This window comes from Scyliorhinus canicula, chromosome 1, assembly GCF_902713615.1.
Source record: "Scyliorhinus canicula chromosome 1, sScyCan1.1, whole genome shotgun sequence".
NCBI lineage: Eukaryota > Metazoa > Chordata > Chondrichthyes > Carcharhiniformes > Scyliorhinidae > Scyliorhinus > Scyliorhinus canicula.
The window spans coordinates 262,857,657-262,883,594 of NC_052146.1; the positions used below are offsets into that span (position 1 = coordinate 262,857,657).

The following is a 25,938-nucleotide window of genomic DNA, read 5'->3' on the forward strand; positions in this document are numbered from 1 at the left end:
GTAGATGCAGGCGGCCCACTCCCATCTGCCCCCTGCACTCCCAACTTTGGTAAGGATGCTATCCTTATTATGTGAGATGGAGTTTTGGGTGCTGGCCCTGGACCATTGGAAGTCCACTCTACCAGAAGGGGAACTAGAACCTTGGAACATCACCTCATGTTAACTTTTGCTAACAGCTATTTTTTTAATGTTTCAAATTCTGCCCAAAACTCAATTTCTCAAAAGAAAAATTATCCCAGTTGTCCGTTTCAGACAAGATTATATCAATTTGATGGGCATATGATAATATTATGTTTCAACTTTTATTTTTTAGAGTGCTGATCCTACCTCTTCTACTAAAGATACACATAACCATATTGGAGAAGAATCCAGCTCAAGACTGCAATTAGCAAGTGGTCTTAATGTTTTGGAAGAACTGGATACCTCTTCACCTCTCTCAAACCTAAATGGGGACCAGCCTTTTGATATTCTGCAGAAGTCTCTTCAGGAGGCCAATATCACTCAACAAACCTTACAGGAGGAAGCAGATTTGGCAGCCGGTATTACTTCCACCCAGGAGTTTTCTCAAACGCAGCTTCATGCGGCTTCCTTTTCTCAGGTTTCACAGTTATCTTCTTGTACTTCAGCAGTAAGAGGCCTGACACAGCAGCAGATGAATGTAACACCGGCTCCCATTTTGCAGCAGGTTTTGCGAACTCCCTTTGTAAATAATGAAGCTAATGTACAGCCTGGATTTTTCCAACAAATGGGCATTAACAGTGTTGCCATTCAGCATGTACCCAGCAACAACCAAGCTGGTGGCATTGGACCAATTCAGCTGATTAGCTCATTAGATGCGCAGCAGCCTGTAATGACTCTTAATCACCTTGAAGGGTCTCAGTTTATATCGAAGAACAGTGGACAGCCAACTGCTCTGAACTCAGTGCCTCTAGGTGGTTATAATATGTCATCTCTTCCCAACCAGCAGCAAATGTCTTTGAATTCACCTGGCTTAAATGAGACTGGTGGATTGTTGCTTCAGAGACAAGTGACAGCACTTAATGGAAACACTTACTATGGAGCCTCTAACATTGGTCAAGTACCACAACCTATGTCTGTTCACTTTAGTGGTAATAATATTCAAACAGCCCTACCGTTGCATAATATTATAATTCAAAGGGGTCCTGCACCAAACCAGCCTAAAATTTCACTTAGTATTCAACCCAAGCCTGCTCAGATGAATCAGCAACAAACAGTTTACAATGTCAACAACTTAGAATTGCAGACAGCATTCAAACTCCAAAATGAAGTTGCTTTGCAACAACAGCAAATGCAGCATGGCCTTCCCTTTTGCTCCACAAACTCTTCTCAAAGTTCATCAGTGGGCCCAGCACTGGGTGTCAATATTGCAAAGCAGCGAGTATCTAGAAAGTCCGGTAGACCACAAGTTTTAAATCAAACTGGAAGCAGTATCGTAATTCGTCCTCCTATTGGGCAACATGAACCTCTTGTATCCCAGAACCAGTTTTTCATTCCTACCAGCCTAGCATTAAATATGAATTCAACTGTTCAACACCTTCAGACTGCAAATGGACAGATTCTTCAAAATCGAACTGTACCCACCCAATTGGTCTCCAGCCAAGTAGGCTCTGAATGTGTTCTAACAAATCAGAATGCTTCCGGTACAATGCTGACTACCCAGTCTTTTTCAGGACAATTCTTGAATAATCAGAACTCTGCTGGACAGTTGGTTTCTGGTCAGGGTAGCATGGAACAAGTTGTTAATGCTTCAGGAGGGCAGCTGCTAACAAACCATGGTTCATCGCAGCTAGTTACTGGGCAGGTCCCACTCCATCAGGCTTCGCAGATGGTGTTTAATGTTCCAACCAGTCAAGGTGTACAGCCCAGTACTGGCTCCAGCATTAATGCGGGAATATTTAAACAATCTGGGCATAATGCAGTCCGAGGAAGGTCATTGCAAAACCAGCTTACTGTTTCAAATACGCCTAATTCAATGTGCTCCAACTATGTGTCGACTGTACAACCTATAATATCATCAGCAAGCATTGGTGACCATGTCACACAAACATGTTCTAGCGGTAACATTGTAATGGTTTGTCAGGGAGAGCAATCTCTTGTCACCGTACAGTCTGCACAGCAGCAACCACAGTGCCAGCAACAGTTGGGTATGAATCAAATTTACCGGATTTCTAATCCTTACCACCAAAATGCAAGTGTAATGCAACCCTCACGACAGGTCGTATTTAGCCGAACGGATATGCCAATCACACAGACCAGCAATCAACAGCAGTTTCTGTACTCTCAAGTAGGTGATAAATTAATGTACTAAATTTGTCAATGATCAATTTCAAAGAAGTGAAATGCTATACCAAAAAAAAATTTTTTTCATCACATTGCCTGAGATATTTTCTGTAGTACAGCATTGAAATAAGTATGTACAGGTAAATCCTGTCTTTACACAATCCAATTTACAAGAAATGCCGGTTTTATGGACAGGCTTTGCAGCCTTGAACTGGTTTGTGGTTGTTTATCTCCTTTCCATCGCGGGTCGGTTATATCGGCTGGTGAGGTGTTCAAGTCACCGGCTAAAATGTATTTTAAAAATAGCTCCGAGTCTGTCAGCTTCGCTGTTGTACTTACTGCAGTGAGCATAGGAGAATTTGCCTTGCTAAAATGATTCCTCTCCCGCTACCTCCTTTCTGACCCGCCATGTTAATTAAAAATCCATAGACTAACATGCAGATCAAAGGGAATATTAAAACAATGTTATTTACACAACTGCCTGACATTCTAAACTGACCACCATCCTTTTTCATCTGAATTATCGTTACCACTACATGCATGCATTATCACCATTATCGGCATGATCACTTGGGAACTGTCAGAGCTCCTCTATCTCTCATTGACTAGTTCTGTGCTGGTCTAATTCAGGGTTAGTTCATCCATCTTTTGATGGTGTTTCTTCCATCAGGGCTATGGCTGCAGATGCTCATCCATCCAAATTTGATCTCAAAGTGGTGCTAAGTGGGTGATATTCCACAATACCAATTTTAAGGAAAATCCTTTTTTATGGAATGAACTTGACCCGTTCAGTAAAAATGGGATTTGCCCGTGCAGTAATTTGCTGACTATAATGGTGCAAAATTACATACACACCTATCAGCATACTTTTAAAACTAGAAATAGCGAAGAGCGAAGAAATTTTTCGTGAAATTTTTAAAAATGATTTGTTTCAATGGGCATAAACTGACATTTGTTTAGAGACTTGATTGCTTTCTGGACTTGTGGCAAATTCAAATTGCACCTTATCAATGACTCCCAACAGAGTCTTAAATTTCTACTTGGACAACATGATAGTATGAGTGACTTACTGTAACCACAGAATGTTCTCAATATTTCTTTAGCTGGACCCTGATTCTGCAATATGTTATGCATTGTCTTTCAATATAAAGTGAAATAACTTAATGTTTCTATTTTCACATCTTCATAGACATGAATAACATAGAACCTTCTTAGCATGCTGATTTCATTATCTTAATGTTCAGCTTTATGCCAACTTAATTTCACTACTGTTGTCTTTCAGATGAAACCCTCTTTTTAATTTTCTTGTTTGTTTCTGGAGTTTTTCTTCACATTTCCTTTTTAATTTTTCCAAGTTTCAACTAATGCCTAACTAATCTGGCATCTGACTGTTCCATACAATTCTCTGACAGAATTGTGAGAATGTAATTGCAGTTAACCAGGAATTCATTTTCCTGACTCCATTGCCTAATGCTACGGTAACTTATTCTTGTTGTATGTAAATAGATCTAAAAAGAGAGAGAGGTGAAATTTAAAGGTGGCGAGGGTGCAAAACTGGTGGCAACAAAGCAGCGGATGTATAATCGGCGATTGATTTCCCACTTACCATTTTGTGTCCTATTACCAATCCAGACCAGACCCCAACATTGGCTAGGATACTGGACTGAAACCCCAATATTTTAGTTTATTTGATAGACTGTGTGGAAAGAATGATTCGCTCAAGGAGTGAGATTGTATGAAAAAATAGGGCTTTTGTATTTTTAAAACAAAGGTTTTTTATGGATACAATATTAAACTTTTTAACTTCACACCCAAAAAGAACAGCTTAAATACTACTACTCATTTCCCATTAACTACAAGAAAAGAAACCTACCTCTCAATCTATCTTACTGTGGGAGAATTGTGAACCAGCGTCAGGCAGATCTCGAAGACTTTCTCAAAACAAAACCTTCTTTAAAGCCATTCAAAATGCCTCTCTGCAATCCTTGGCTCCACTCAGCAATGACCTAATCTCCCCAAGCTAACAAACAAATTATCTCTGTAGGTTGGAAAGCACATTAACTCCCCAGGCACTTTCCCAGTCAAACCACAGTCTATTATCCGAGACTGAAAAACATTCCTTTGTCAATTTCACCTTCTGGCTGCTAAAAAACACCCAGGCCCTGCAAAGCAGAATTCTTTAAAGAAAAATGACCATTGTAGTCAAATGCACTCTAACCCCCAAACCCCTTTAATTGTCTAATACTTAGAATCCAGTATCCTAAGGCATTCTTCATTCCAAATGGCATGACCTTAAATTGATGCAGGCCATTTGGCATCATAAATACTGAAACGTCCTTCACCCTGTCTGATAAAGGTACTTACTTGTCAATGTCTTTTAAGTAACTCAAGCTTGGTAATAAAATGTGCTTGTTCGACCTTTTCAATTTGGACTTCCAAACGAGGAATAGGGTACGAATCTGACTTTGTAACTGAGTTGTGTTCCATCTGGTTTTGGTACCATAACAATCGGTTAGCTGCAACCGCTGCAACTCACTTTGATTATATTTTTTTAAGCATGTTGTCGATCTCCTTTTGTACCTGTGCTAACTGTAATAGATTGAGCTTGTAAGGATGTTGTTTAATGGGAATAGCATTTCCTATATCTACATAATGCATAAATACTTTCATACTTCCCTATTTATTCCCACATACAGTTCTTTGTGATTATGTTCTTGTTTAATGGGAATAGCATTTCCTATATCTACATCATGCATAATTACTTTCGTACTTCCCAATTTATTCCCACATACAGTTCTATGTCGCATTACATTCATCCCCCACCATCTGGCCTGGGCTTGCGAAATCCTACCAACTGTCCTCGCTTGAGACAATTCACACCTCTTTAACTTGGGGTTACCCCTATCTCTGGATCTGTAAAGACTTGATTACCTGCAAATGCTCGCATTCTAAGCATTGTCTGGCATCTTTGAATTTGTCTATATATATGTTTCTGGAACATACCTCTTCATTCACCTGAGGAAGGAGCAGTGCTCCGAAAGCTAGTGTTTGTAACAAACCTGTTGGACTTTAAACTGGTGTTGTAAGACTTCTTACTGTGCTCACCCCAGTCCAACGCCGGCATCTCCACATCGCAGTTCTATGTGATACAGTTCTATGTGAAACCAGGGTCTGGTTTAGCACAGGGCTAAATAGCTGGCTTTTAAAGCAGACAAAGGCAGGCCAGCAGCACAGTTCAATTCCCGTTCCAGCCTCCCCGAACAGGTGCCGGAATGTGGCGACTAGGGGCTTTTCACAGTAACTTCATTGGAGGCCTACTTGTGACTAAGCGATTTTCATTTCATTTCATTTTTTAATTTCATTTCAGAACTATTTTAGGTCATTTTGCGTTTCCTCCAGAGGGTAACTCAATAATTGATCCCAATTTTTTAATACTTCCTCATTATTCAATTTAATTTAAGGAATGTGAAATTCAGAACTGTCTGGATTTATCTCTTCTCCCTGAGTTACAGCGACTAACACTTACTCCTTCTTTCCTTCTCTATCAAAATACCGTTTGAGTATATTGACACACTTGTGAGTTTTCCTTTTGTCTACCGCAGCACAATAGCACAGTGGTTAGCACAGTTGCTTCACAGCTCCAGGGTCCCAAGTTCGATTCCCGGCTGGGTCACTGTCTGTGCGGAGTCTGCACGTCCTCCCAGTGTCTGCGTAGGTTTCCTCCGGGTACTCCGGTTTCCTCCCACAGTCCAAAGATGTGCAGGTTAGGTGGATTGGCCATGCTAAATTGCCCTTAGTGTCCAAAAAGGTTAGGTGGGTTACAGGGAGCGTAAGTAGCGTGCTCTTTCCAAGGGCCAATGCAGACTCGATGGGTCGAATGGCCTCCTGCACTGTAAATTCTATGCTTCTATGAATTCACTTCACTCAATTTCCTTTCAATTTGATAAGACCCGCTAAGTATTGCTTTTAGTGGTTCACCTACCATTGGTAACAATACTAGTACTTTCTCCCCATGAACAAAACAATGAATTCTGATTTCCTATCGACCTCTTTTTAAAAATTCTCTTTTGTGACAATTTTAAATGTTTCCCAGCCAATTAATTCACCAGCTCTTGTTAATCTTTCCCTAAAGTTTGACACATAATCCCACAACGTAGCCTCCGGCCACTGACTCACTAATTTCTCTTTGTTCAATTTTAAGTGGCCCTCACTTCCATGACCATCAATCAATTTGAATGGACTGAATTTAGTTGATTCATTATGTGCATCCCGAATTGCAAATAGTACAAATAGAATTCCTTCATTCCAATCTTCTGGATAATCCTGACCATGAGCCCTCAACATTGTCTTTTGAGTTTGATGCCATCTTTCTAATGCCCCTTGTGATTTCAGATGATAAGACATAGCAGCAGAATTAGGCCACTTGGCCCATCGAGTCTGCTCTGCCATTCAATCATGGCTGATATTTTTCTCATTCCCATTCTCCTGCCTTTTCCTCATAACCCCTGATCCTCTTATTAATCAAGAACCGATCTATCTCTGTCTTAAAGACACTCAGTGATTTGGCCTCCACAGCCTTCTACGGCAAAGAGTTCCACGGATTTTTTTGGAAAATATTTTTATTCTCCTTTTTCACATTTTCTCCCAAATTTATACCCACCAACAATAAACAATAATCAGTAACAAATATGTCAATCCCCATATCATTAACAACGATTCCCATCCTCCCACCAAACCCCAAACATTAGTCCGCATGTTCACACAAACAAATGACAAAAAGGAATTAGGGATCACCCATAGTCACCATTAACACACACAGTCCCCCCTCCCTCCTACCCTTCCACCCACACGCCCCAACTAATGTTCGTTGTTATCCAGTTCTTGAAAGTGCATAATGAATTGTAGAACCCCTCCATCCTTCCCCTCAGTTCAAACTTAACCTTCTCAAGAGTCAAGAATTCCAACAGGTGCCACTGCACGCCAGGGCACAGGGTGGAGAGGTTGCTCTCCAACCTATCAGGATCCACTTTCGGGTGATCAACAAGGCGAAGGCTACAACATCTGCCTCCGCACCTGTTTCCAACCCTGGCTGGTCCGACACCCCGAGTATGGCGTCCCGGGGGCCCGGGTCCAGTTTCACGTGCACCACTTTAGAAATTACTCTAAAAACCTCCTTCCAGTAATCCTCTAGCTCTGGATAGGACCAAAACATATGAACGTGATTAGCCCCCCCCCCCTCCCTCCCTCTCTCCCCCCCCCTCCCTCTCTCCCCCCCCTCCCTCTCTTCCCCCCCCCTCACAAAACGTTCTCACACACCTTCTACTCCTTCAAAGAATCGGCTCATCCTCGCCCTCGTGAGGTGTGCTCTGTATACCACCTTCAGCTGTATCAGCCCCAACCTCGCGCACGAGATGGAGGCATTCACTCTACGGAGCACCTCACACCACAACCTCTCCTCCATATCCTCTTCCTCCCACTTTGCTTTGATCCCTTCCAGTGGTGCCTTCTCCTCTTCCAAAATAACTCCCTAAACCGCTGACACTACCCCCTTCTCCAGTGCCCCTGTCGTCAGCACTTCCTCCAGCAATGTGGAGGCCGGCTCCACCGGGAAGCTCTGTATCTCCTTTCTGGCAAAATCTCGAACCTACATGTATCTGAACATTTCATCCTGCTCCAGCCCATACTTCGCTTCCAGCTCCTGCAATCCTGCAAACCGACCACTAAGAAACAAATCTTTTAGCGTCTTAATCCCCTTCTCCCATTTCCGAAAATTTCTATCCCACCTCCCTGGTTCAAATTTGTGGTTCCCCCGAATCGGTATTTCCCTTGACCCTGCCGCCACCCCGAAGTGTTGGTGAAACTGCCTCCACATTCTCAATGCTATTATTACCGGACTCCCTGAATATTTCCCCAGGGCTATTGGGAGCGGCGCTGTTGCTAGTGCTTTCAATCCCGACCCCCTGCAGAAACTCTCCTCCATTCTGACAGATTCTTTTTTTAAAATGTATTTTATTGCAAACATGGATCAAAACAGGATTTCAGCAAATAAACACCCCGGGAAACATACTACCCAGCAATCAACTATATAGTCTGTACGACTTTAGGTGACGGCGGGTGGGAGGCAGCCGCACATTGGAGGGCTGCCATTCGGGAACGGCATTTTCGGGGTTTAATGCCCGGTCCCAGGGGCAACAGAGGCGGCAAAAGCAGGGAGAAGGCACAGTGAAGGGAAATGTCAAAAACAAGTTTTAAAAAAAAAGGCCGTGAAAAAAGCAGCTGAAAGTCCGTTGGGAAATGGAAAGGTCACCGCGGGGACGGCAAGAAAAGTGGAGGCTGGGGCACCAGGGGAGGCCGCATTGCCCACGGCTGAAGCAGTGACTAAGGTGATGGCCGTGGAACTCGGAAGGCAGTTCACAAAGTACATGGAGGCGATGAGGATAGAGATGGGGGCGGTATTGAAAGTACTGGTGCAGGAGGCGATTGCTCGGGTGAGGGCGGCGGTATTGAGCGCAGTGGCGGAGGTGCAGGAGCAAGGCGCTGAAGGAAGTGGAAGAGACATTATTGCAGCACAGTGATCAAATTATCTCAATGGGGAAGGAGATGCGAAAGGTAATAGAGATCAACAAGGATCTGCGAGCCAAAATGGACGACTTGGAAAACAGATCCAGGCGACAGAATCTGAGGATCGTGCGTCATCCCGAAGGAGTGGAAGGCCTGAGGCCGACCGAGTATTTTGCCACGATGTTGGCAAAGCTATTCGGGGAGGGGGATGATCCCTCTCGATATGAACTGGATCAGGCTCATCGGTCGTGGAGGCCTGTACCAAAGGAGAGTGAGCTGCCAAGAGTGGTAACTTTGTGTTTTCGTAGGTACAGTGTGAAGGAGAAGGTCCTGTGCTGGGCGAAGCAGAAGCGGGTGGTGCAGTGGGCTGGAGCTGGTATACGCATATCAGGACTATACGGTGGAGCTGGCGAGGAGGTGGGCTGCCTTCAGCCAGGTGAAGAAGGCACTGTACATCAGTATGGTGCAGTGCGGCATAGTATACCCAGCTATGTTGAGGGTGACCTACAAAGCCAAGGACTTTTATTTCGGGACGGCGGAATCAGCGGAGGAGTTTGCGAAGGCAGAAGGACTGTGGCTGAATTGAGAAGTGGTCAAGTACCAATGTAGCCTCATGTAACTGTATTTTTTCCACTGCGGCTGGTGTATGTGCTAAATGAGCTAACGTTGTATATACTTGGAAAAGGGAAGAGACATAGACATAGAATTTACAGTGCAGAAGGAGGCCATTCGGCCCATCGAGTCTGCACCGGCTCTTGGAAAGAGCACCCTACCCAAGGTCCACCCCTCCACCCTACCCCCATAACCCAGCAACCCCACCCAACACTAAGGGCAATTTTGGACACTAAGGGCAATTTAGCATGGCCAATCCACCTAACCTGCACATCTTTGGACTGTGGGAGGAAACCAGAGCACCCAGAGGAATCCCACGCACACACTGGGAGGATGTGCAGACTCCGCACAGACAGTGACCCAAGCCGGAATCGATCCTGGGACCCTGGAGCTGTGAAGCAATTGTGCTATCCACAATGCTACCGTGCTGCCCTCAAGAGATGGGACTTTCACTTGCAATGATGGTTCTTTGGGGCTTGGGTGCGTATGCAGGGTTTGGTTTTCCTGGGACTGGGCAAGGGGGTAAGAGACCTGGGCGGGGGCCTCCACGCTGGCCGGTTTAAGCCGGCCAGTGAACGGGAGTGAGGTGGGGGGAGGGGACTCTATAGGTTAACAGTGACCATAGGCAATTCCTGATTCCTTTTTCTTTTTTTTTCTCCTTTGTTTGTCCCACCGTGTGTGGGTTTGTTGTATTTGATGCTTATATTGTCAGGTGGGTCGTTGTTTGGGGTGGTGGGAGGATGGGATTGTTGTTGTTGATAAGGGAATTGACTTTCTATTTGTTACCGTTTACTGCTTGTTGGTGGGGTGTAAATTTTGAAGAAAATGTGAAAATGGAGAATAAAAATATTTTACAAACAAAACTGTACAGATCCCACCCCACCCCCGCGACGAACAGCTCCTCAAACACGATCACAAACATCCCCCACTTTTTCTCAAACCCCCCCTGCAGAACCCCTTAACTCGTACTTTATCTACGCCAACCACAGGAAGCCGTACAGGTCACCCAACCAAGCCACTACCACTGGTGGTGATGCCGACTGCCACAACAGTAAAATTCGCCACCGTGCAATTAGAGAGGTAAAGGCCACGACATCGGCTTTCCTCCTCTCCATGAGCTCTGGCTTCTCTGAAACCCCAAATATCATCACCAGAGGGTCTGGGCCCTCCTCCTCCTCCACTATCCTGGCTAACCGCGAACACTGCCGCCCAGAATCTTCCCAATTTTAGCAACCCCAAAACGTGTGCATGTGATTCGCTGGCCCCCGCCCACACCTCTCACACTCATCTGCTACCCCCTGAAAGAACCCACTCATTCTCACCCGAGTCCTATGCACCCTCTGCACCACCTTAAACTGTATCAGGCTCATCCTTGCACAAGAGGAGGTCCCATTTACCCTACACAGTAGCTCACTCCATACTCCCCAATTGATCTCCCCTCCCAACTCCGCTTCCCATTTCTCCTTGATCTTCACGATCCACTCGCCTCCCTGTTCCCCAGCCACTTGTATATATCGCCAATTCTTCCCTCCCCTTTCACATACGGAAGCAGCAGTGGCTCCAGCAGGGTGTATCCCAGCAACCTAGGGAGTCCCCTCCAGACCTTTTCACGCAAAGTCCCTAACCTGCAGATGCCTGAACTCACCCCCCCTTGGCAACTCTACCCTCTCCCTTAGTTCCTCCAGACTTGCAAACCCTTCCTGCAAATACAGATCCCTCACCTTGACCAGCCCCACTAACCGTCCACCTCCTATATACACTATTCATCCCCCCCGGCGTTAACACCGACATCGCTTCCATCCTAAAATGCCTCCTCAATTGATTCCATATCTTTACCGTGGACTACAGCACCGGGTTCCCTGAATACCTACTTGGAGCCATTGGCAACGCTGCCATCAGCATAACCCTCAAACTAGACCCCTTACAAGATTCATCTTCCATCCTAACCCACTCTACCCCTTCCCACCACCGCCGCACCTTGTCCACATTCACCGCCCAATAATAATGAAGCAAGTTCGGCAACATTAAGTGCAGTGTATCCCACCTCTTAAGATCCTTCCTGACCTCCTCCACTAGCTTCATTTAGTTCCACTTATGGAGCCCCCGTCCATTCTCTTGCTACCTGAATCCCCAAATACCTAAACCTATCCCTCGCTACCGTAAATGGCATCCCCCCATAATTAGCCCTCTGTATCAGCTCATTCACCGGGAAAACCTCGCTTTTCCTTCCATTCCGTTTGTACCCCGAGAACCCTCCAAACCTCCCCAGCAGGCCCATAATCTTTCCCATACTCTCCAATGAATCCGAAACATACAGTAGGTCATCGGCATAGAGTGACACCCGATGCTCTCTCTGTCCCCTCATAATCCCCCGCCACTCCGCCGACCTCCTAAGAGCCATCGCCGACGGCTCTATGGCCAGCGGCAACAGCGACAGCGGGCACCCCTCCCTCACACCCCTGTCAAATCTTTGTGAGCTCATATCATTTGTCCTCACACTCGTCCTTGGTGCCACATACAGCAACTGCACCCATGCCACAAATCTCGACCCAAACCTTCCCAAAAGCTCGAACAAGTACCGCCACTCCACCTGATCAAATGCCTTCTCCGCGTCGTGGACACCAGCACGTCTGGTAGCAGAGCCCCCGACGGGATTCAATAGCCGCCTTATATTACTCGTCAGCTGCCTGCCCTTCACAAAGCCTGTTTGATCTTCTCCAACCACCCTCAGGACACAATCCTCCATCCTCCCCGCCAACAACTTAGCCAATACTTTCACATCCGTTTTCAATAGTGATATGGGCCTATACGATCCACATTCCACCGGGTCCTTCCCCTTTTTTGCAATCAGTGTGATTACTGCCTGCGTCATCGTCTCCGGCAACTCCCCCTTCTCCAGGGCTTCAATAAACACCAACAGATGTGGTACGAGGTCCGTCGCAAATTCCTTATAAAATTCCATCTGGCCCAGGACCCTTCCACATCTTCATACCTCTGATACTATCCAGCACCTCCCTCAGCCCCAGGGGCTCCTCCAACACCTGCCTCTTTGCTTCCTTCATCTGGGGAAATTCCAGCTCGTCCAGAAACCGCCCCATGTTCCCCACTTCTCCCCCCAGGTCCGCCTCATAAAGTCCTTGGTAGTATTCCCTAAACACCTTGTTTATCTTCCCTGGCTCTGACATCACATTCCCAGCCCCAGTACGTATCTTCAATATTTCCCTGGACGTTGCCTACCTCTGTAGCTGGTACGCCAGCATGTGGCTCGCCTTCTCCCCATACTTATATTGCACACCTCCTGTCTTACGCAGTTGCCTTACCGCCCTCCCCGTTGTCAGCTTGTCAAATTGCCCCGCAACCTTTTACTCCGACTGAACCTGCACGTTAACCGTAAGAAAATCTTGAACAAGGACTCCCTTTGTGCTTCTGATTTCCAAAGTATTTCCCCATTTAGAAAATAGTCTGTCTCCATTCTTCCTTCCAAAGTGCATAACCTCACATTTCTCCACATTGTATTCCATCTGCCACTTCTTTTCACACTCTCCTAGCCTGTCCCAAGTACTTCTGCAGCCCCCCTGCTTCCTCAATACTACCTGTCCCTCTACATATCTTTGTATCATCTGCAAACTTAGCAACAGTGCCTTCAGTTCTTTCTACCAAATCGTTAATGTATATTGTGAGAAGTTGTGGTCCTAGCACCGATCCCTGAGTCATACCACTAATCACCGGCTCCCATCCTGAAAAAACACCCCTTTATCCCCAATCTCTGCCCACTGCCAGTCAGCCAATCCTCTATCCATGTCAGGATTTTACCCGTAACACCATGGGCTCTTAACTTGTTTAACAGTCTCCTATGCGGCCTTGTCAAAGGCCTTCTGGAAATCTAAATAAATCAAGTCTACTTGTTCTCCTTTGTCCAACTCCCTTGTTACCTCCTCAAAGTACTCTTAACAGATTTGTCAGACATGACCTCCCCTTGACGAAGCCGTGCTGACTCAGTCGTATTTTATCATGCACTTCCAAGTACTCCGCGATCTCATCTTTAATAATGAACTCTAAAATCTTTTTTTTAATAATGTTTTTTATTGGGTTTTTGAATAAAGTATATTTACCGTTATGTACACAAAATAGAATACATATAATATATGTACATAGAAGAGAAGGGAACACGCACAGAAAACAAAACAAACAACAACAAAAAAAGTTAGAATAAAATAAGTGGTAGGGTATTATGTGCAGGGTATTATGTGCTGGCTCAACAGAAGCTCTGTACAATTGGCAGTATTGTTTTTAGCACATAAGTAGGTATCTTTTGGGGGGGGGAAACTGGGGAGGGTACATATACATTTGGGCGCCGGGGAAATAAATGCAGAACAATTACAGAGGGCAATACGCGAATGGATCTGGTGTTGGTGTTGGCGCTTGCTTCTCCCGGGTGGTTTTCGCTGCCATTGTCGTCTCGCAATCACCTCCGCTTCAGCCGTTCATCCCGTCTTTCGCCCGAATTTTCCTTGTTCTCTGCTCCTGTAGATGCCAAGTGTTATTGTTTCCCATGCCCTCCTCCCGGCTGTCATTCCCTTGCTTCCCCCCACCGCACTGGTTCCCCTGTATTGTTCCTTGTCTCCTCCCTCTTCCACCCTCCCCTCCTTTGATTTGCCTTTCTTTTCTCTTAGGTTTAGCTGCTATCCCCCTCCCCAGTCTATCCCCCCCCCCCCCCCCCCCCCCCCCGGGCCTCGGCTACTTTCCCCTTATTCTTGGCTACCTGGCTATTCTTCTGCTTGTTCGTTGGCCACAAACAGGTCCCGGAACAATTGGGTGAATGGCTCCCACGTTCTGTGGAAGCCGTCGTCTGACCCTCGGATGGCGAATTTGATTTTTTCCATTTGGAGAGATTCTGAGAGGTCGGACAGCCAGTCTGCAGCTTTGGGTGGTACTGCTGACCGCCAGCCGAACAGGATTCTACGGCGGGCGATCAGGGAGGCAAAGGCAAGGGTGCCCGCCCTCCTCCCCAGGAATAGATCTGGCTGGTCTGATACCCCGAAAACCACCACTTTCGGGCATGGCTCCACCCTCATCCCCATCACTTTGGACATTGCCTCGAAGAAGGCTGTCCAGTACTCCGCATGTCCGGGGCAAGACCAGAACATGTGGGCGTGGTTGGCCGGGCCTCCTTGGCACTGTTCACATCTATCCTCTACCTCCCGGAAGAACCTACTCATATGAGTTCTTGTTAAGTCGGCTCTATGAACCACTTTTAGTTGCATCAGGCTGTGCCTTGCGCACGTGGAGGTGGTATTGTCCCTATGCAGTGCTTCTCTCCGGAGTCCCCATCCTATTTCAATCCCCAGGTCCTCCTCCCATTTCTTTCTTGTTGCGTCCAGTACGGTGTCGGCCCTTTCTACCAGTCGGTCATACATGCGCTGCAGTTCCCTTTATCTAGGATGCTTGCGTCCAGTAACTCTTCCAGTAATGCCTGTCGTGGTGTTGTTGCTACGTCCTTGTCTCCTTTCGTAGGAGGTTTTTCAGTTGCAGGTACCTTCGCTACTTCCCCCTGGCGAGCTGGAATTTCTCTGTCAGTTCGTCCATTGTTGCGACCCTGTCGTCTGTGTATAGATCCCTGACTGTCAGTGTCCCTCCATCCTGTCCCCACTTTTTAAAGGTGGCGTCAGTCAGCGCTGGTGCAAACCCATGGTTATTGCAGTTGAGAGCTTTGTCCGACGTTTTGGTCAGGCAAAATTGCTGCCGTAGCTGGTTCCAGGACTGGAGGGTGGCAATCACCACCGGGCTGCTGGAGTGTTTTTTGGGTGGGGATGGGAGTGCCACTGTGGTGAGGGCCCGGAGGGAGGTCCCCTTGCAGGAGGCCTCTTCCGCACGCACCCACTCGGCTTCTGGCTCCTTTATCCATCCCCTTATGCGCTCGGCCGTCGCCGCCCAGTTGTTGAATTGTAGGTTTGGGAGGGCTAGCCCCCCCCTGTATTTTATATTTTGTAGGACCTTCTTTGGGATCCTAGCATTCTTCCCCCCTCCCATATGAACGATTAGTTTGTCTAGTATTTTGAAAAAGGCCTTGGGGATGTAGATCGGGATTGATCTAAGTAGGAAGAGGTACCTGGGCAGTATGTTCATTTTGATCGTCTGGACTCTCCGTGCGAGGGAGTGGGAGTGTGTTCCATCTTTGCAGGTCCTATTTTATTTCCTCTGTCAGACTGGTGAGGTTACATTTGTGGATCTCTTTCCAGTCATGGGCTATTTGGATCCCCAGGTAGCGGAATTTGTGTCGGGCTTGTTTAAACGGCAGTCCCGTGAGTGCTGCCTCTTTCCTTGTGGGTGTACCGGGAAGATCTCACTTTTGCTCACGTTGAGTTTGTAGCCCGAGAAGATGCCAAACTCTTTCAGGAGCGCGATGATTCCGTCCATGCTGCTTTGTGGGTCTGAAATGTAGAGGAGCAGGTAATCTGCATAGAGTGAGACTCTGTGCTCTCTGCCGCCCCTTTGGATCCCCCTCCAGCTTTTTGCTGCTCTGAGAGCAATTGCTAATGGTTCCATCGCTGGAGCGAACAGCAGCGGGGGCAGTGGGCATCCTTGTCTGGTGCCCCTGTGCAGCTGGAAGTACCGGGAGTTGGTGTTTTCAGTCTGTATAGGAGTTTTACCCAGGAGGTGAACCCTGTTCCAAGCCCGAACTGCTCCAGTACCTCTATGAGGTATTTCCATTCAACCCTGTCGAAAGCCTTTTCTGCATCTAGGGAGACGATCACCTCTGGTGTTTTCTCACCGGATGGGGTCATTATCACGTTTAGCAGGCGCCTGATATTCAAGGTTAGCTGCCAACCTTTGACAAAACCCGCCTGGTCCTCTGCAACCACTTCTGGTACGCAGTCTTCTAGCCCATTGGCTAGGATTTTGGCCAGTATTTTGGCATCTGCGTTCAGCAGTGAGATGGGTCTGCATGACCCACATTCCATTGGATTTTTATCTTTCTGAGGTATCAGCGAGATTGAGGCCTGTGCTAGCGTCTGTGAGATGTCTGTGATCATCTCAGGTGCGGGGATGTGCTGTCGCAAATGTTTTATAGAAGTCCGCCGGGAACCTGTCTGGTCCCGGCGCCTTCCCCGCCTGCATGGAGCTAATGCTGTCCATGATCTCTCCCAGTGCTAGTGGTGCTGCCAGGCCCCATTTTCTGCCCTCCCCCACGACTGGTATGTTCAGTCCATCAAGTAACCGTTTCATCGCAGACTCCCCCATTGGGGGCTCTGAGGTGTACAGCCCTTGGTAGAAGGCCTTGAAGGTTTTGTTAATCTTTTCCGGTTCTGTTTCCTTCCCCAAGTCCCGAAAAATGTGCTTGTTCGGTGAATTGGACATTCTGAATTCTCCCTCGAACAGGCACCGGAATGTGGCGACGAGGGGCTTTTCGCAGTAACTTCATTGCAGTGTTAATGTAAGCCTACTTGTGACAATAAAGATTCTTATTATTATTAAAATCTTGCCAATGACCGAAGTCAGGCTAACCGGCCTATAATTTCCCATCTTCTGCCTCCCTTCTTTCTTAAACAGCGTGTTACATTAGCTACTTCCCCAGTCTTCTGGGACCCTCCCTGCCTCAAGTGATTCCTGAAAGATCATCACCAATGCCTCTACAATCTCCTCAGCTATCTCCCTGGGGTGTAGCCCATCCGGTCCAAGTGATTTATCCACCTTCAGACCTTTCAGTTTCCCCAGAACCTTCTCCTTAGTGATGGCCACTACACTCACCTGTGCCCTCTGATTCTCCTGGAGCTCTGGAATCCCCCACTGTGAAGACTGATGCCAAGTAACTATTCAGTTCCTCTGCAATTTCTTTGTTTCCTATTATTATTTCTCCAGCCACATTTTCCAGTGGTCCAATGTTTATTTTTGCCTCTCTCTTGCCTTTTTATACATTTGAAAAAACTCTTCCTATTTTTTATATTACTAGCTAGCTTACACTCATATTTCAACTTCTCCCCCCCCCCCCCCCCCCCCATTGCTTTTTTAGTTGTCCCTGCTTGCCTTTAATGGCTTCCCCCTAATCCTCGCCACTTTTTGTTTTTTCTTTTGCTTTTATGCTGTCTTTGACTTCCCTCATCAGCCATGGATGTCTCATCCTCAGCATGTTTCCTCCTCCTTGGGATGAATTTCTGTTGTGCCTCCCAAATAACCCCCCAAAATGCCTGCCATTGCTGTTCCGCTTTCTTCCCTGCTAGGCTCCTTTTCCAATCGACTCTGGCCAGCTCCTCCCTCATGTCTTTGTAGTTACCCTTATTTAATCGTAATACCGTCACATCTGATTCCAGCTTCTCACTCTCAAACTGCAGTGTAAATTCTATCACATTGTGGTCACTGCCCCTGAGGGTTCCTTCACCTTCCCTAATCAAGTCTGCCTCATTACACATCACCAAATCCAGAATTTAAAAAAAATACTTTTAGAGTACCCAATTAATTTTTTTCCAATTAAGGGGCAATTTAGCATGGCCAATCCACATACCTTGCTCATCTTTTTGGGTTGTGGGATCGAAACCCGCGCAAACACGGGGAGAATGTGCAAACTCCATATGGACAGTGACCCAGAGCTGGGATCGAACCTGAGACCTCAGTGCTGTGAGGCAGCAGTGCGATCCACTGCGCCACCGTGTTGCCCTCCAAATCCAGAATTGACGTTCCTTAGTAGGCTCTGTCACAGGCTGCTCCAAAAAAACCATCTCTTAGACATTCCACAAATTCCTTTTCTTGGGATCCACTACCAACCTGATTTTCCCAGTCCACCTGCATATTGAAGTCCCCCAGGATTATTGTAATAGTGCCTTTTTTATATGCCTTTTCTATCTCCTGATTTATTTTTTGCCCCACATCCTGACTACTGCTTGGGGAGCCTGTACATAACTCCCATCAGGGTTTTTTTACTTTTGCGATTCCTCAACTCTACCCACAGGGATTCTTGCTATCGATTTAACTTAATTCCTTACTAACAATGCAACCCCACCCCCTTTGCCCATCTGCCTGTCCTTTCGATAGAACAGATGTCCTTGGATATTTAGGTCCCAGGCCTGATCCCCTTGCAGCCACGTCTCTGATGCCCACAACATTGTACTGGACAATTTCACTTTGCGCAACAAGCTCATTTACCTTGTTCCGTATACTGCGTGCATTTAGGTACAACACCCTCAGTCCTGCATTGACCACATCCCTTCTCATACTTGTCACCTTTTTTTGCTCTGCCTGAGGTTACATTCCTGCCACCTTCCAGACTCTGTTCTATAACATGGTCTGGAAACTTAACTAACCTCTCCTGAGCCCTCAGCTCCTTTAACTATTTGGAAGTTCTCATCAGTAACCTGTACTTCTACCCTCTCCTTTAACTTTGATTTTCTAATTCGCCATACAACTGACCACATCCCCCCCCCCCCCCCCCCCCCCCCCACCTTCCCCCACACTATTTAGTTGAAAGCCCTATCTACAGCCCTAGTTATACAATTCACCAGGACTCTGGTCCCAGCATAATTCAGGTGAAGACCATCCCATCGAACAGGGCCCCTCTTCTCCCGTACTGGTGCCAATGTCCCATGAATTCAAACCCATTCCTCCCACACCAACCTTTGAGCCACGCATTTACCTTATTAATCTTGCTGTCCTGTGCCAATTAGCTTGGGCTTGGGCAGTAATCCAGAGATTATTACCTTTTTGGTTCTGCCTTTTAATTTAGCTGCTAGCTGTTCATACTCCCTTAGCAGAATCTCTGGCCGTGTTCTACCTATGTCGTTGGTACCGACGTGGATCTGTACCCTCACTCCCAAGTTCCTCTGCAGCCCAGATGAGATATACTGAACCTGAGCAGCAGGCAGGCAACACAACCTTTGGGATTCTCGATCCTGGTCACAGAGAACAGTGTCAATACCCCTCACTATACTATCCCCAAAACAACTACATTTCTTTTTTTCTTCCCCCACTTGAATGGCTCCCTGTACCACGGCGCCGTGGTCAGTTTGCTCAACCTCCCTGCAGTCTCCATTCACATCTACACAGGGAGCAATAATTTTGAACCTATTGGATAAGTTCAGGGGCTGAGGCTCCTGCAACCCTACCTCCTGGATCCCTCTACCTGCCTCACTCGCAGCCACACCCACCTGTCCCTGACCACTGGCCAAATTCAGTGTATTTAATCCAAGGGGTGTGACTGCTTCCTGGAACACAGTGTCCAGATATCTCTTCCACCTCCCTGATGTGCCACAGCGTCCGAAGCTCAGAATCCAGCTCATCAACTCTGATCAACTCAGAGTTCCTCATCAACCCCCCCCCCCCCCCCCCCCCCGCCCCTTCCCCCACACACACACAGCTCTCTGCTTCCCCTAGTCACTTACCTTCCCCACACAGCACTGGGCTTCTCCTGGTCACTTACCTTCCCCCACACAGCTCTCTGCTTCTCCTGGTCACTTACCTTCCCCCACACAGCTCTCTGCTTCTCCTAGTCACATACCTTCCCCTACACAGCACTGGGCTTCTCCTGGTCACTTACCTTCCCCCACACAGCTCTCTGCTTCTCCTGGTCACTTAGCTTCCCCCACACAGCTCTCTGCTTCTCCTAGTCACATACCTTCCTCTACACAGCACTGGGCTTCTCCTGGTCACTTGCCTTCCCCCACACAGCTCTCTGCTTCTCCTGGTCACTTATCTTCCCCCGCCCAGCACTGGGCTTCTCCTGGTCACTTACCTCCCCCCACACAGCTCTCTGCTTCTCCTGGTCACTTAGCTTCCCCCACCATAGCTCTCTGCTTCTCCTAGTCACATACCTTCCCCTACACAGCACTGGGCTTCTCCGGGTCACTTGCCTTCCCCCACACAGCTCTCTGCTTCTCCTGGTCACTTATCTTCCCCCGCCCAGCACTGGGCTTCTCCTGGTCACTTACCTCCCCCCACACAGCTCTCTGCTTCTCCTGGTCACTTAGCTTCCCCCACCATAGCTCTCTGCTTCTCCTAGTCACATACCTTCCCCTACACAGCACTGGGCTTCTCCGGGTCACTTAGCTTCCCCCACACAGCTCTTTGCTTCTCCTAGTCACATACCTTCCCCTACACAGCACTGGGCTTCTCCTGGTCACTTAGCTTCCCCCACACAGCACTGGGCTTCTCCTGGTCACTTACCTTCCCCCACACAGCTCTCTGCTTCTCCTGGTCACTGAGCTTCCCCACACAGCTCTCTGCTTCTCTTGGTCACTTATCTTCCCCCACACAGCTCTCTGCTTCTCCTGGTCACTTAGCTTCCCCCACACAGCTCTCTGCTTCTCCTGGTCACTGTCTCCCCCACACAGCTCTCTGCTTCTCCTGATCACTGTCTCCCCCACACAGCACTCTGCTTCTCCTGGTCACTCAGCTTCCCCCACACAGCTCTCTGCTTCTCCTGATCACTTACCTTCCCCCACACATCACTGGGCTTCTCATGATCACTTACCTTCCCTCACACAGCACTGGGCTTTTCACTTACCATCCCCCACACAGCTCTCTGCTTCTCCTGGTCACTTACCTTCCCCCACACAGCACTCTGCTTCTCCTGGTCACTTATCTTCCCCCACACAGCACTGGGCTTCTCCTGGTCACTTACCTTCGCCCACACAGCTCTCTGCTTCTCCTGGTCACTTACCTTCCCCCACACAGCTCTCTGCTGCTCTTGGTTACAACTCCTAAAATGAGGTAGGTCCTTATATCACCGCCTTCCCAGGATGCTCTCTGGATCTCCCCCTGCTGATTTACCAGTTACAAAGCCAGAAGAAACAAAACAAAAAGTGAAAAAGCACCACCTACCTCTCTCCACTGAATTGCTACATTGCTCCAAATTACCAAGTTTCACTCCTCCGGATCTCTCACTCAAGTTGTTGATTTAAAAAATTGTTTTTTTAGATGCGGGCAGGTTGTTTCCACTGGCGGGTGAAAGCAGAACTAGGGGGCATAGCTATCCATAACTTCTTTGAATAATTTTGACATAAAATTGGATACCTGATCTGTTTTAATTTCTTTTGGTAGCCCATATCAATGAAAAGATTTGGTTAACTCCCCTCCAATTCTCCTAGATGTAATTTTTTAAAATGGAATTGCCTCTGGAAATCTAGTAGACAAATCCATTATGGTTAACAGATATTGATTCCCACTTTTGGTTTTAGGCAAGCATCCCACGCAATCAATTAGGTCCCTAGTAAAAGGTTCCTCACATGCTGGAAAGGGTGTTAAAGGTGCTAGTTTGATTACTGCTTGAGGTTACCCTATTACCTGACATGTACGGCAAAATTCAACAACATCATTATGCAGTCCAGGCCAATAAAAATATTTTTGTACTTCGTTTGTTTTCTTTACTCCTAAATTACCTCTATTGGAACCTCCTGTGTGACCTGCAAAATTTCCTTTCTGTAACCCACTGGTAATAACACTTGATGAACTTCTTCCCATTACCCATTTGCTTGAATATGTAACAGTCTCTATTTTCACATTAATACTTTATTTCTAATGTAATAATACTCTGGTATGCACTCAGAATCCATTTCCATATATGCTTTCTGATACAACTGCTTTATCTCTGGATCTTTCTGTTGTATTTCAAGTAACTTGCCTGAAATAAAGCTATCCGCTTCATAAGAACATAAGAACTAGGAGCAGGAGTAGGCCATCTGGCCCCTCGAGCTTGCTCCACCATTCAATGAGATCATGGCTGATCTTTTGTGGACTCAGCTCCACTTTCCGGCCCGAACACCATAACCCTTAATCCCTTTATTCTTCAAAAAACTATCTATCTTTACCTTAAAAACATTTAATGAAGGAGACTCAACTGCTTCACTGGGCAAGGAATTCCATAGATTCACAACCCTTTGGGTGAAGAAGTTCCTCCTAAACTCAGTCCTAAATCTACTTCCCCTTATTTTGAAGCTATGCCCCCTAGTTCTGCTTTCACCCGCTAGTGGAAACAACCTGCCCGCATCTATCCTATCTATTCACTTCATAATTTTATATGTTTCTATAAGATCCCCCCCCGCATCCTTCTAAATTCCAACGAATACAGTCCCAGTCTACTCAACCTCTCCTCGTAATCCAACCCCTTCAGCTCTGGGATTAACCTAGTGAATCTTCTCTGCACACCCTCCAGTGCCAGTATGTCCTTTCTCAAGTAAGGAGACCAAAACTGAACACAATACTCCAGGTGTGGCCTCAGTAACACCTTATACAATTGCAGCATAACCTCCCTAGTCTTAAACTCCATCCCTCTAGCAATGAAGGACAAAATTCCATTTGCCTTCTTAATCACCTGTTAACCAACTTTCTGTGACTCATGCACTAGCACACCCAGGTATCTCTGCACAACAGCATGCTTTAATATTTTATCATTTAAATAATAATCCTGTTTGCTGTTGTTCCTACCAAAATGGATAACCTCACATTTGTCAACATTGTATTCCATCTGCCAGACCCTAGCCCATTCACTTAACCTATCCAAATCCCTCTGCAGACTTTCAGTATCCTCTGCACTTTTCGCTTTACCACTTATCTTAGTGTTATCTGCAAACTTGGACACGTTGCCCTTGGTCCCCAACTCCAAATCATCTATGTAAATTGTGAACAATTGTGGGCCCAACACGGATCCCTGAGGAACACCACTAGCTACTGATTGCCAACCAGAGAAACACCCATTAATCCCCACTCTTTGCTTTCTATTAACCAATCCTCTATCCATGCTACTACTTTACCCTTAATGCCATGCATCTTTATCTTATGCAGCAACCTTTTGTGTGGCACCTTGTCAAAGGCTTTCTGGAAATCCAGATATACCACATCCATTGGCTCCCCATTATCTACTGCACTGGTAATGTCCTCAAAAAATTCCACTAAATTAGTTAGGCATGACCTGCCCTTTATGAACCCATGCTGCGTCTGCCCAATGGGACAATTTCTATCCAGATGCCTCGCTATTTCTTCCTTGATGACAGATTCCAGCATCTTCCCTACTACTGAAGTTAAGCTCACTGGCCTATAATTACCCGCTCTCTGCCTACCTCCTTTTTTAAACAGTGGTGTCACTTTGCTAATTTCCAATCCACCGGGACCACCCCAGAGTCTAGTGAATTTAGGTAAATTTTCACTAGTGCATTTGCAATTTCCCTAGCCATCTCTTTTAGCACTCTGGGATGCATTCCATCAGGGCCCGGAGACTTGTCCACCTTTAGCCCCATTAGCTTGCCCATCACTACCTCCTTAGTGATAACAATCCTCTCAAGGTCCTCACCTGTCATAGCCTCATTTCTATCAGTCACTGGCATGTTATTTGTGTCTTCCACTGTGAAGACTGACCCAAAAAACCTGTTCAGTTCCTCAGCCATTTCCTCATCTCCCATTATTAAAACTCCCTTCTCATCCTCTAAAGGACCAATATTTACCGTAGCCACTCTTTTTTGTTTTATATATTTGTAGAAACTTTTGCTGTCTGTTTTTATATTCTGAGCAAGTTTACTCTCATAATCTATCTTGCTCTTCTTTATAGCTTTTTTAGTAGCTTTCTGTTGCCCCCTAAAGATTTCCCAGTCCTCTAGTCTCCCACTAATCTTTGCCACTTTGTATGCTTTTTCCTTCAATTTGATACTCTCCCTTATTTCCTTAGATATCCATGGTCGATTTTCCCTCTTTCTACCGTCCTTCCTTTTTGTTGGTATAAACCTTTGCTGAGCACTGTGAAAAATAGCTTGGAATGTTCTCCACTGTTCCTCAACTGTTCCACCATAAAGTCTTTGCTCCCAGTCTACATTAGCTAGTTCTTCTCTCATCCCATTGTAATCCCCTTTGTTTAAGCACAAAACACTAGTATTTGATTTTACCTTCTCAAACTCCATCTGTATTTTAAATTCCACCATATTGCGATCGCTCCTTCCGAGAGGATCCACCACTCGTTCTTTACTAACCATCTGATCAAAGATGGTTTCTGACAACTGAACCTCAGCCACCCTATTGGCACTCCTCAAGTTCTCTACCTCCTGTCTCAATCTGTGGCCTTGTGATCTGGTTACCACACAATCAAGAAACAATCCCGGATATTTTTCTTGCAACATCTGTTATTTGACTTTCACTGGCTTTTCTGCCACAGTAGGCTGCACTCCCACCTGTGATCCAGCTATATCCTTACCAAGGATAAATTGTACCCCTAAAAAAGGTAATTTTTAAATTGCTCCTACCGCATCACCACTTTTTACCAGACTTTCTAACCTTACAGTACATAGTGGCACACTATTGCTCTCCACTACCACTATTTCCACATATTACCACCTTTTCTGGCAATACTTCTTTCAAATTACATATCTCCTTATCTCTCACCAATAAAGATTGACTTGTTCCTGTATCCCTTAAAATCTTAATCTCCTTACCTACTCCACCTTGTACAGATGAGTAGAACCATACCCTCACAGATAAAATCCGAAAAAGGTTCTGGTACCTGCTTATCCACCAACCTCTGAACAGGCTGTACACTCTGTTGCACCTCTTCCACTGGAACAATGGTTTTTTTCTCCCACTTTAATAAACCCATTGGGTTTTACCGAGTCTGTCTTCCCAGTACTATTCTTAAGCCACCAACTCTGCAACTTTACATGTCCAACTTTATTACAATGAAAATACTATGTCGTCTTATCTCTCTTTTAAAAAAAAAAATAATTTTAATTCAAATTTTCACATTTTCTCAAAAAAGAAAACAATAACAGAAAATTCTAAGAACAAAAAAAAACAACCCCGCCCGCCGTAAATACAAAAGGGACACAATAGATTAACGGCCGTCATTGGCACAAAACAGATATTCAACCCAAACCCCCCCCCCCCCCCCCCCCCCCCCCCCCCCCCCCGCCATAAACCCCGCCACATCGTTGACCCAGGCCTCCACACTTGGAGGCCTCGCATCCTTCCACTGAAGAAGAAGAATCCTCCGCCGGGCTACTAGGGATGCAAAGGCCAGAACACCAGCCTCTTTCGCCTCCTGCACTCCCAGCTCCACTGCAACCCCAAATATTGTGAGTCCCCAGCCTGGATTGACCCTGGATCCTACCACCCTCGATACCGTCCTTGCTACACCCTTCCAAAATTCCCCCAGCACTGGGCATGCCCAGAACATGTGGACATGGTTTGCTGGGCTCCCTGAGCACCTAATACTCGGTCCCAAAAAACCGGCTCATCTTTGTCCCGGTCATATGAGCCCTATGCAGTACCTTAAACTGTATGAGGCTAAGCCTCGCACACGAAGAGGAGCATCCGCCCACGTCCCCTCCTCAATCTCCTCACCCAGCTCCTCCTCCCATTTATCTTTCAGCTCCTCCACCGAGGTCTCGTCTACCTCCTGCATCACCTGGTACACTTCCGAGATCCTCCCCTCTCCAACCCATACCCCCGAGAGCACCCTGTCCTGGACCCCACGCGCCGGCAGCAGGAGGAACCCCGCCA

General features: G+C 46.6%; 1 protein-coding gene across 8 annotated transcripts in view; it reads left to right on the forward strand.

Moving 5' to 3' along the window:
* The window catches only part of bicral (BRD4 interacting chromatin remodeling complex associated protein like), a 127,757-nt gene that overhangs the window by 60,937 nt on the left and 40,882 nt on the right, over positions 1–25,938 (forward strand). For all 8 annotated transcript variants that reach the window (XM_038812624.1, XM_038812641.1, XM_038812613.1 and 5 more), the window contains one exon: positions 314–2,305. In XM_038812624.1, coding sequence (XP_038668552.1) covers positions 314–2,305 — 1,992 coding nt within the window. The remainder of the gene's footprint in view (positions 1–313; positions 2,306–25,938) is intronic.